This window comes from Erigeron canadensis, chromosome 1 (assembly GCF_010389155.1).
Source record: "Erigeron canadensis isolate Cc75 chromosome 1, C_canadensis_v1, whole genome shotgun sequence".
NCBI lineage: Eukaryota > Viridiplantae > Streptophyta > Magnoliopsida > Asterales > Asteraceae > Erigeron > Erigeron canadensis.
The window spans coordinates 47,638,917-47,650,328 of NC_057761.1; the positions used below are offsets into that span (position 1 = coordinate 47,638,917).

The window sequence follows — 11,412 nt, forward strand, 5'->3', positions numbered from 1 at the left end:
AAAATTTTATTTTTAATGAAATTTAGTTTTAAAATAAAAAGTAAAATTGTAGTGAGTGGTGAGTGAGTGATTCCAATGCCAACAAAATTGGGTGAGTGGTGAATGAGTGGTAGATTTGAGGTGACATAATATAATTGGTTGTAATTAAGTGGTGAATAAGTGGTGAGTGGTGGGTGGTGATGCCATCACCCTAAGAAAACATGCAGCGTGTACGAATGTCAGTGAAGTAATTAGTCAAGTAACTCATGCAATTTGAAAAGAAAGAGTCAGCATATATTATTGTCTATTATATATGCGATGAATCAGATACTACAAATTAAAAAAAGGTTATGGCAAATATATATTCACCTTTTTTTCTGAACCTAACTAAATATATGTTCTTCTATGAAAGGAACCTTTCCTACGTTTGTTATTGGACGTCTTTGTATGGAATCCTTATATATATGTCCAATTACATTTGTTAAGCGGGACGAAACTTCCCGGAGTAAATTAGAAAGAAAAGAAAAAGAAAAAAAGACGAAAGTTTGTCAACTCAAGGGAATAAAACGAAATATAAAAAAATAATGATCTTCTTACCGTTTAAGCTAGGTACAGGTAACGTTTACATAAATTTTAACCTCAACAAAAGCAGAAGGTCTTTTTCTATTATTTAATTAGATAGAACATGAAAGAAATTTCTACTACTTGAATGCTGCTACAAGTCTACAACTACAAAACGCTAAAGTAATTAATATTGAAAAATTGGTGTTGGGCGTGGCTAATTAAAGATTTATGGGAAAATAATAAAATGAAAAACTTGAATATAAGTTAAACACATACTGGGGACAACTTGAGTCTTTAGAGATAATTAACGTGCCCAAAACTGATACGAGTATATTTATCTTTTTTCCCTCTGTTTACTAAGTCTTGTTATTCACTGTGTATCTCTATCAAGACGTTTGCTTGAAGGACGACGTCATTGTGCCCATTTCATCGAATATAAGAGTAAACGTTAAAGGAGATCGACTAGTCAACTACATGTATCAAAGTCAGTGAAGTAACTCCCGCATTTTAAACATAGCGGGTCAGCATATATCATCGTCTATCATGTGGCGAATCAGATACTCGTTATTTCAAATATATATATATATATATTCACCCTTTTTCCGAACCTCAGCTACATATTCTTGTATGAAAGAAACATTTCAAATGTAATGTTTGTTACGTATTAGATTTCTTTGTATGGAATTGTAATATGTCCATTCACATTTGTGAAATGGGAACGAAGTTTCTTAATATGAAATTTGAATTATAGAGAAATAAAAAAGTGCCAACTCACGACAGGAATACAACCAAATAAATTGAAATACGAGTAATTCTTTTATAGGTTTAATTAGCTACTAGCAATTAATTAGTTATTCTAACTAGTAACTACGGATCGAGTAAGATATATGAGCTAGCCTACACTAGTACAGATTTCGCAGATAGAGACCTCTTAAATGAATAATAGAGACCGTTTAAACAACTGGTCTCTATGGCTACTGGTCTCTGCCATAGAGACCGGTTAACAACCGGTCTCTATTCTTACAATAAAGACCAGTGTCTTTGAAACAGAATGGTCTCTATTCTTCTTTCCCGCTTGTATAATTTGTTTCCCGCCATCAACATAAATGGTCTCTATTATATTTTTGATATACCTGTTTATTTTTAATAAAATGGTCTCTATTCAACTTTATTAAAAAAAAAAAAAACCTGATCTCACTGTAAAACCTGCTGCTATTTACAATTCAGCTAACTATTCATTTTCACAAACCTGCTGTTTCCAATTCATCTTTACAATACCAAACCAAATACAAAATACATATATGTTGCTCAACATGTCTGCCGCTATGCAATACAAAATCAAAACCATATACAAACTTGTTGCTCAACATTTAAATCCCAAAACCTAGCTTCTTGTTCAATTATCAAATACCAAATCCAAACTTCATACTAGATAACCAAATTCAATTCCAAACTACTTGCTACTCAAAACATCAAATTCAAACCACTAGTACCTAATGCTTAATCCAACTACTACACTTTATCAAATACTACATAGCTTACTAAACATATTACAAAAGCCAAAGAAAGTTAGAGTTCCTACCAAGTCATGAAATTCTAAGAATAAACAGTCCATACTTTAGTCTTCATTAGGAACTGGAAATGCATTTGCCCAAAAGAGAACTATATCATCTAACTCCGAGTGCTCATACGGTCTTGTATTATTCCAAGGTATCTACAAATATATGTGTATATAAATAAGTTTAACATTATTACTTATATATAAGAAAACTAAATGGAAGAACCAACTTGAATGATAACATACATATGAAATTACTTACAATAGACGGAAATGCATATTGTTGAATTTTCACAAAATCATAAATCCACCGCATCACGTAGTAACCGCATTCCCAATTTAACTCTTGTTGTGGGACCTAAATACTAATAACAGTTATATACTCGTATATAATAAACATCCAACATACAAACGTGTGCACATTATTCTATACTAAAAACTAACTCATAATTCACAAGTAAACATGCACATTATCCCATACAAGGTAATTATAAACTTCCAGCACATTGTTTTCTCATACCAAAAGTGATTATAAACTTCCAGCAAATTGTTGAATATCATACTCCCATGTCATGTAATTAACTCAAAAAAAATAATAATAATAGCAAAATAATGTATTTGACCGCATGTCTTAATCAAAACTCACACATGGATTTATAAGATGATATGGATTCACATAAGTCTCCATTTATTTTGTTTGAAACTTTAATTTAACTAGCCTATGAATGTGTTACCAGTTTAAAGTTCAACTTTTACCAGCAGCAAAGCGCGGGACAACATTGTAGTGTATTTTTAAAACCTAACCATCTATACCTAATACTACTATATAAAAGATAAAAATTTACCTTGGGAGAGTTCCAACGAAAACCGGGAAGAATCCTAAAATAATATTAAAAAATATTGCCTAGTTAATACTTTGTCAAACAAACAATTCTAAGCTATATAAAAATGTAACACAAAATCTTACGATTCCACAAGACTTGATAAACGGTAGTTATCCTTGGTCTTTCTGATACATATGGAGTCTAACATATACCCTGTTAAATCATTGGGACGCAATATGAAAAACGACCAATGTCTCCTAATAATGTAATTATGTGTTAATTAGTATACACAAAAATAACATTATGCATATACAATATGGAGTATAATATAATACATACCCTTGATGATATGGCAGTAAATAATTTTGTACATTAGGTTTGGAAAACACTTCTCTTAAATGATTTTGAACCCTCGTTGGCTGCTTTTGACACATTAAGCCATTCACCCCAAACGGGTTCAAAAAAACACATCCACTTAGATCCAACTCTGTATCAACAGTGTTATGTAAACCCCTGAATAAAACAAGACAATGTATTATAATGCAAACTAATATCGACAAAATATAATCATATTGATAGTAATAAGCTAAGACATATTATTGTACTTACAATACAAAGAGTGCTAAAATTGTCATTTCAAGTTCCTGTTTCGTGAGCAACGCCATAACCTCCATAGGAGTGACATTTATGGACAAAGAGGTATCTGATGAAAAAGTCTCGGGTGGAATATCATGTGATATCGCAAGTTCAGGACAGCTTCTGTTCATCCACTTGGAATAGTAATCTTGAATAAATGGTGGTCTGATCATAATTCTTGTACTATAGTTGTCCAACTGACTTTCTTGATCAAGATTATACGTTGTCGATGGACCAGATGATGGCTATTAACAAGTATTATTAGTTATAAATTACTACTATATAATTTCATACATAATATATAAAGTATAAGGTTACTGTATTTACCGATGCATCACAAGCAGTCCTCTTTGTTGGTATTCTTGAAGTGGATTATTTGGAGGAAGAAGGTCGAACGTCTCCTTGGTTAGATGCCTATTTACAAGAACCATTGATTACATAACTAGGTAAAATATTAATACAATGTGACATAAGTAGTACCTGGAATATAGAAATACGGTTTTTGGGCCACTGAATGAAGCTGCCAATGGCGTCCTGAAGCTTGAAAAGTTCATCAGTAGGCACCGGTAAAATAAAGGATTGATAGTCCTGATCAACATGGTCAACCTGCACCTTCACATACCCGTCCAATATCCGTGAACCATGTAATATATCTGATCCCTGACCAATACATAAGACGACTTGTGCACAAATGAGATCTGTAGTAATTACATGAGGGACCAACAAGTGAAACTTTTTGCGTTCCTATAAAACATTTAGCATGTAAGTATATTTGGTGTAACTAGATAGTTCATTTCAATGTAACTATGTAAGTACCCGTGTATCATTGGTGCCAAACGTTAGAGACCCGCAGCTTCTCATAATAACACTGCCAGGTCCTTCAGGCGTACTCATACCAGCAACAACCCCCTCAACCTTCTCAAGTCTCTCTGACATACTAGCAATAGTTTCATTAATTATTTGTTCCTTTGTCATCCTGTTTCGAGTTTCTTTATAATTTGTTATTCCTTCCCTAATACCAACTATGTACCCAACCCCTCTAGTACGACCACCGTGCTCCGGGCCTATAGCATGCCATAATAAGTCCTTTCCGGGTGGAAGATTTAACTGACCCGCTTCCAACTTCAGTTCTAATTCAACCTAAAAAAATAAACAAAATAATGGTTGGTTAATATGAGGTAATTAGCCATAACAATCTGGTATTATTATAAACTCGTAATTAGCTATAACGGGTTGAGATTCTTACCAACCGCTCAAAAGTCTCAGAGACAGGAATAGGTAAGTAGCCGCCTTTTTTATTTTTTATTTTTATCTTTTACAACTCTCGCCAAAAGATAACGACGAGCTCGTGGGTCGTACAACTTATGAATATCTGCTACAAGACCTGGTTTCGCGGCTTCTGTTTCCCAACCCTTATCATTACCTCGATAGCCCAACCGACCTAAGTGCGTCTCAATCTCTCTCTTACGGGAATTTTCTCGTCCTTTTTCACGTTCCAGCTTGATATACAAATAAAAATTAAGATTAGAAATCTTAAAACATAATAATATAAAATAAAAATGCATAATACACAAGTTTACCCGTCTTTCATCAGCAGCTTCAATCTCTACAAATGTCTCCCAATCAGATTTATCTATGAATTTGTACATAGAAAAAGGACTTTTACCAAGGTCCATAAACTCGTTCCGAAGTCTCGTTTTGAATCTTTTGAATGCCATGCTACATTGTTTCATAATTTTCTTTTGCTTTTCAGGGTCATCAGAAAGGTTATAGTCCCGTCTAATTTCATGCCACAATCGATCTTTGTCCTCTTTTGGTACAGTGCGCCAATCTTTGTACTTGATGTTAATATGGTTTCGTGTAGATATGCCAACTTGAGTTGAAAAGTCGGGAATGACTTTCCAGAAGGTAGTGAAAACTCGTTAAACTCAATATTCCTTGGGGAATCCTCCTTGAGCTTCGTATTGATGCCTCTGGTTTTCCTAGGTGGTGATGATGGTTCTTCTTCTTCTTCCATTTCTTCATCAAATTCTTCTCCGGAAGAAGTCTACAACAGGGACAAATTTCCATAAGCATAAATGAAAAGTTAAGTCTAAAATTAAATTATTAAAAGTCTAAAACTACATATTAATAATCATGTACTATAGATATATATTACATTTGATATATATTTCATTTGTAATATACACATATATTTCATTTGTAATCAAATAGTGTTTGATAATGAAAATGAATACCTGATTGCATCTGATGTCTTCCTTCTTACCAAATTCGCCATCGCCATTTTTATTTTTATTTTTTAAATCAAGGTTTTGTTTTTATTATGTATCGAATTTAAGATGAAAGTGTGTTGATGCTGTATTATTGATTGTTATTATTATAGAATTAAAATTAAGCAGAAAAGGAACAGCTAAAATGATATACAAAACATTATTATTGACTCTTTTTTTATTTCATTGTAGCATATAGTAAGAATTAAGGAAAGCTATTTGATTATATTTATATCTATAAGCATACATATAAAAAAGCCCTAACTGTAGCACATAAAGAATCAGTAATAAAAATAAAGAAAACAATATTAACAATATTTACCATTTTTGTGACGGGTTAACTCTGATGTGGCCGGTGGTGGTTCACTTTGATGTGGCGGCGGTGGTACACTCTGATGCGGCGGCGGTGGTTTAGTCTGATTGGGCGGCAGTGGTGGTTAGCTTTGGTGTTGGGCGGCTAGGATGAATGTAGGTGGTGGTGGAGGAATTGATTGTGTTAGGGTTTTGGTGGAGAGAGTAACTGATATCAATTTTTTGGAAAAAATCAATGTGTTTTGGGTTGGTAGAGGGAATGGAGCGGTCTAATGAAATTTTAGGGAAATCTAAATTTTTTTAGCAGCCGAATAAAATTTTTAGCGGTATAATGAAATTTTGAGAGATCTTTTATTTTTGGCTGTTTAAAATTAAACGGAAATATATAAAATACATAAAAACATAACAATTCTCAAATTAAGGATAAAATAAATAAGTTTTTCGAAATCTCTAATAAAAACCAATAATTAAGTTTTACAAAACATCACTAATAAAACATAATGCATAACTCAAATACAAAAACCAATAATACATCCATCGGAACATCTGACAATAATTAAGTTTTACAAAACATCACTAATAAAACATAATGCATAACTCAAATACAAAAACCAATAATACATCGGAACATCTGATACTAATTAAGTTTTACAAAACATCACTAATAAAACATAAAGCATAACTCAAAATACAAAAACCAATAATACATCAGAACATCTGACATTTCTTTGTTGTATTTTCCTGAAAAAGAAAACAAAAACGATGTGTTAATATTTAATTGAGTTGTTACAATTAAATAATGAACCAAATAATTACATTTGAAAAAAATATACCTTCATGAAGCGCGAGGTATATTAGTCCATACACCTTTCGTGTGGTCCGACCTTAAGTAAATAGCGTTGTCAATAACATCGTCCGTTGATAAAATATTAGCCATGGAAAATGGAGGTAGCTCATCAAATTGATCATATTCTTCCTCGTCTACAACATTCTCAACACCAAGTATGCATCGTTTCCCATGTAGGACGATGTGTCGTCTTGAATTAGTCGGGTCCTCAACAAAGAAGACTTGGGTGGCCAATCTAGCTAAAAAAAACGGTTCTGATGCATAGCCATTTGTAGATAGGTCAACAAAAGTGAAACCGTATTCTCTATCAACGTTAACACCTCTTCTATTTTCCACCCATTTACACTTAAAGAGCGGTATCTTGAAAGCATGATAATCAAGTTCCACGATTTCTTCAATAGTACCATAATAAGAATTCTTTGCGACAGACTCTCTCGTGGAAAAAGTTGTGGTTGTGGCTATTACCGTTACCACACTGTTTTGCATTGTACTTTTTGCATCTTGTTGTTTGGTGTAAAATGTGTAACCATTGATGTCATAAGCTTGGTATTTCAACACACATTGTTTTGGACCAAAAGCCAACCTTTTCACTTGTTCATCTACAAACTCTTCATTCTCTACCTTAGCTTGCAACCATGACGCGAAGGTATTGTAGTGTTGTGCATCCAACCATGAATCTCTCTTCGACCTATTATTACTTTTTAAAAATGCTTTGTGTTCATTAACATATTCACCAATACATGTCATGTGTTGTAGAACTGTAAAATGTGCCCGATGCATATAATCTTGTGGCGGGAATTCCTCCTTCTTTCCAATTGTACCAACCCCTCCAAGTCTACCCTCATGTCGACCCACCGGGACCCCGATACTTTTTAAACCTTCGAAATAGTCGATACAAAATTCAATAACCTCCTCTGAAGCATATCCCTCAACAATACTGCCTTCTGGTCGATATCTATTCCTTACATATCCTTTTAAGAAACCCATGTATCTCTCAAATGGATACATGTATCGTAGGAATACCGGTCCACAAATCTTAATTTCATATACAATATGGGAGATCAGGTGAACCATGATATCGAAAAAAGAAGGCGGAAAATACATCTCAAGTTGACAAAGAGTCAAGATGATTTCACTTTGCCATGAATCCAACACTTCGGGGTCAATAACTTTAGAATTGATATTATCAAAAAACATACACAACTTTGTTATTGTGTGTCGAACGCGATCTGGAAGTAACCCACGAATTGCAACCGGAATCATTTGTGTCATCAAAACATGACAATCATGGGATTTCATTCCCTTCAATTTCATGTCATCTAGTTTTACCAGTCTCTTGATGTTGGCAAAATACCCTGATGGAACCTTAATACCATGCAAGCTATTGCAAAAAGAGGTTTTCTCAGCCTTAGACATGTTATAGCAAGCAGGTGGCAAATAAGTTCGACTACCATCATTATTTTCTTGTGGAGCAAGCTCTCTTCGAATTCCCATATGGACCAGGTCTTTTCGAGCATTAATACCATCTCTTGATTTTCCAGGAATGTTTAACAATAAGCCAATCAAACTTTCACAGACATTTTTCTCAATATGCATAACATCAATACAGTGTCGAACCTGCAAATCCTTCCAATAAGGTAAATCCCAAAAAATGGACTTCTTTTTCCAAAGGCTTTTTGACTTTCCTCTTTTCCTTTTCTTACCAAAAGCACTGTCAAAGTTTTCAACCCGAGAGAATGCTGTAGCTCCATTCAATGGTGCTCTCAAAGTATTGGGCTCAGGTTCATCGTCAAACAAACTAGACATGTTACGGTATGAGCGTCCCAATGAAAGCGATCTCCGATGGCCCATATAGACTGTTTTCTTACAATGTTTTAACCATCTCGAACATGTATTATCTTCACAATGGGGACATGCCATAGCCCCTTTAGTACCACATCCTGACAAATTTGCGTATGCTGGAAAATCACTAATAGTGCAAAAAAGCATGGCCCGTAACTGAAAATTCTTATTCATGTATCCATCAAACACTTCAACGCCCTCATTCCACAATGTCTTTAAGTCGTCAATTAACGGAGCCAAATACACATCTAGTTCATTCCCAGGTTGTTTTGGACCTTCTATTAACAAAGACATCATGATGAATTTTCGTTTCATGCATAACCAAGGGGGGAGATTGTATATGCATAGGAGTACCGGCTAGGTGCTATGTTGACTACTCATGTCTCCAAACGGATTAATCCCGTCTGAACTAAGACCAAAACGGATATTTCTAATTTCAGATTCAAATTCAGGATATTTGTCATTAATATGCCTCAATTGGGGAGAATCAACTACGTGTCTTATCATTCCATCCTTTTTACGCTCATCCTCGTGCCACCTTAACAACTTTGCATGTTTGGCATTAGCAAATAACCGTTTTAGTCTTGGTATGATAGGCAAATACCACAAAACTTTAGCAGGGGGGCCATTCTTTGTGACATCGTCGTTAAGATTGGTTTATTTGTTTCGCTTATACCATGATGCACCACATTTTTTGCATTTGTGCAAATCTTTGTTTTGCGTTTCTATACAACATACAATGTTTTGGACATGCATGTATTCTTTTTTTTTTCAACCCCATCGGACAAATCAACTTTTTGCAACGGTGTGTTGTTTCAGGCAACTTATTGTCTTCAGGGAGCAAGTCATGCATGAACTCCAAAAGCTTTGTAAAACCTGTATCACTCCATCAATAATTTGCTTTTAAGTTTAACAATTCCGTCACAACAGAAAGCTTGGAATATTTACAACCACTATACAATTTTGTTTTTGAATCGGCTAACAGTTGTTGGAATTCATCATGATCATGTTCATCAATATCACCCTCCACATCATAAAACATATTATCTATATTTTCACAATTGTCATTATCACCATTGTCATTATTACCATTGTCATTATCATACAAATCATTGTTTTCATCACTATTAGCCCGATTAAATAAAGAAACACTAGAACTTTCGCCAACAATTTTTTCTCCATGCATATACCAACAAACATAGTCTCTCATAAACCCATTACCTATTATATGTGCACTAACTTGCATAGGATCATGAAACCACATTGAATTTTGATAAATTTTACAAGGACAACAAATTTTTTCTTTATCATTGTTCTTTCGATTTTCCTCAGCAACTTTCATAAATTCAGCCAATCCGTCATCAAATTCTTCAGAATACCTAGTTATCTCGTACATCCATCTATGCCTACGCTCCATCTGAATAAATATAGAGTACATGTTTTAATAAAATGCATGTATGATATGATACGTAGAACGTAAGGTTTGGTTATTGTAGGTGGTCAATCCTAACCCGCTTTTTGAATACTTTGTCTCATATGTGAATGACATGTTAATGAATTGAGTGTTAAAGGAAAAATCGGCAGCATTTCCCCTTAACTCCTCAAGTAAGTGTATAAAACACAAACCCGTAGGAGTAAAGGGAAATGGTGTCGATTTTTCCTTAAACACACAATTCGCTAACACATCATTCACATCCTAAATGAGACAAAGTATTCAAAAAGCAATCCTAAACGGGGACTATCCGAAGTTAACCTCTAGTAGGTTAATTTCGGACGGGTATAAACCTAGAGGCATATGGTTTGGACCCTATACTACATGAATGCATGCCATGACACATAAACTAATTATTGTGAATAAGTTAGTCGAAAGTTCTATATATAAATGTGAAAATATACCTCCTTCGTATATGTTACCGAATCCACAAGCTAAATACCGCAACAATCCTTAGATTAGCCTATATATACACAAAAACAACATAATAATAAATTGATCTAATATATATATACATACATACATACATATATATATATATATATATATATATATATATATATATATATATGATGATTGTTCAAAATTTAAATACAAAATTGATAAAACAAAAACCTATATAAATTAAATGCAAAGATATTTAATGTGAAATAGACATACCTTTCATTCATTTGTCAACCAATTTATAAGATTTATATAAATTTGTTTATGATTGAAATTTGATAATGATGATATGCTTGATTAGTATTAAATGTAAAAGTTTGAAATTTTTTGAGAGAATGTTGGTAACAGATCGTGTGGAAAAAAGGCTCTGCTGAAAGTAGTATATTAGACAAATAGAGACCACTTAGTTATAAATATACAGGTCTGTAACCATTTTTTCCCACAAATAGAAAAAAAGACGTTGCCGAGCTAGACTAGGGGTTGGTGGTTGCATTTAATTCCATGAATAGAGACTATTTATTTAAAAAAGAGATGGTCTGTAAAATTTCAAACTTTAGAGGTCACTTTTATTATATTGAACCAATTAATTTAAAAACTGGGTTGTTAACTCAACCAGTCTTTATAATCTGACCTGTTTGGGTTCA

At 33.6% G+C, this 11,412-nt stretch overlaps 1 protein-coding gene and 1 long non-coding RNA gene across 2 annotated transcripts; both read right to left on the bottom strand.

The window, feature by feature from the left end:
- Positions 1-6,978: 6,978 nt before the first annotated feature.
- LOC122593779 lies at positions 6,979-9,126 on the bottom strand. Its single transcript, XM_043766231.1, has one exon. It carries the CDS (start codon positions 9,124-9,126, stop codon positions 6,979-6,981), a length of 2,148 nt encoding a protein of 715 aa, XP_043622166.1.
- A 1,087-nt stretch (positions 9,127-10,213) lies between these two features.
- Positions 10,214-11,053, bottom strand: LOC122598258. Its single transcript, XR_006323568.1, has 3 exons — positions 10,985-11,053; positions 10,729-10,787; positions 10,214-10,249 (listed from the first exon to the last, which is right to left on the bottom strand). It is a non-coding gene; the product is annotated as an uncharacterized LOC122598258 (long non-coding RNA).
- Between the last annotated feature and the right edge of the window lie 359 nt (positions 11,054-11,412).

Excerpts from the sequence above, each read along its gene's own strand:
- LOC122593779 (XM_043766231.1), bottom strand. The coding sequence starts at position 9,126 with ATGTCTTTGTTAATAGAAGGTCCAAAACAACCTGGGAATGAACTAGAT.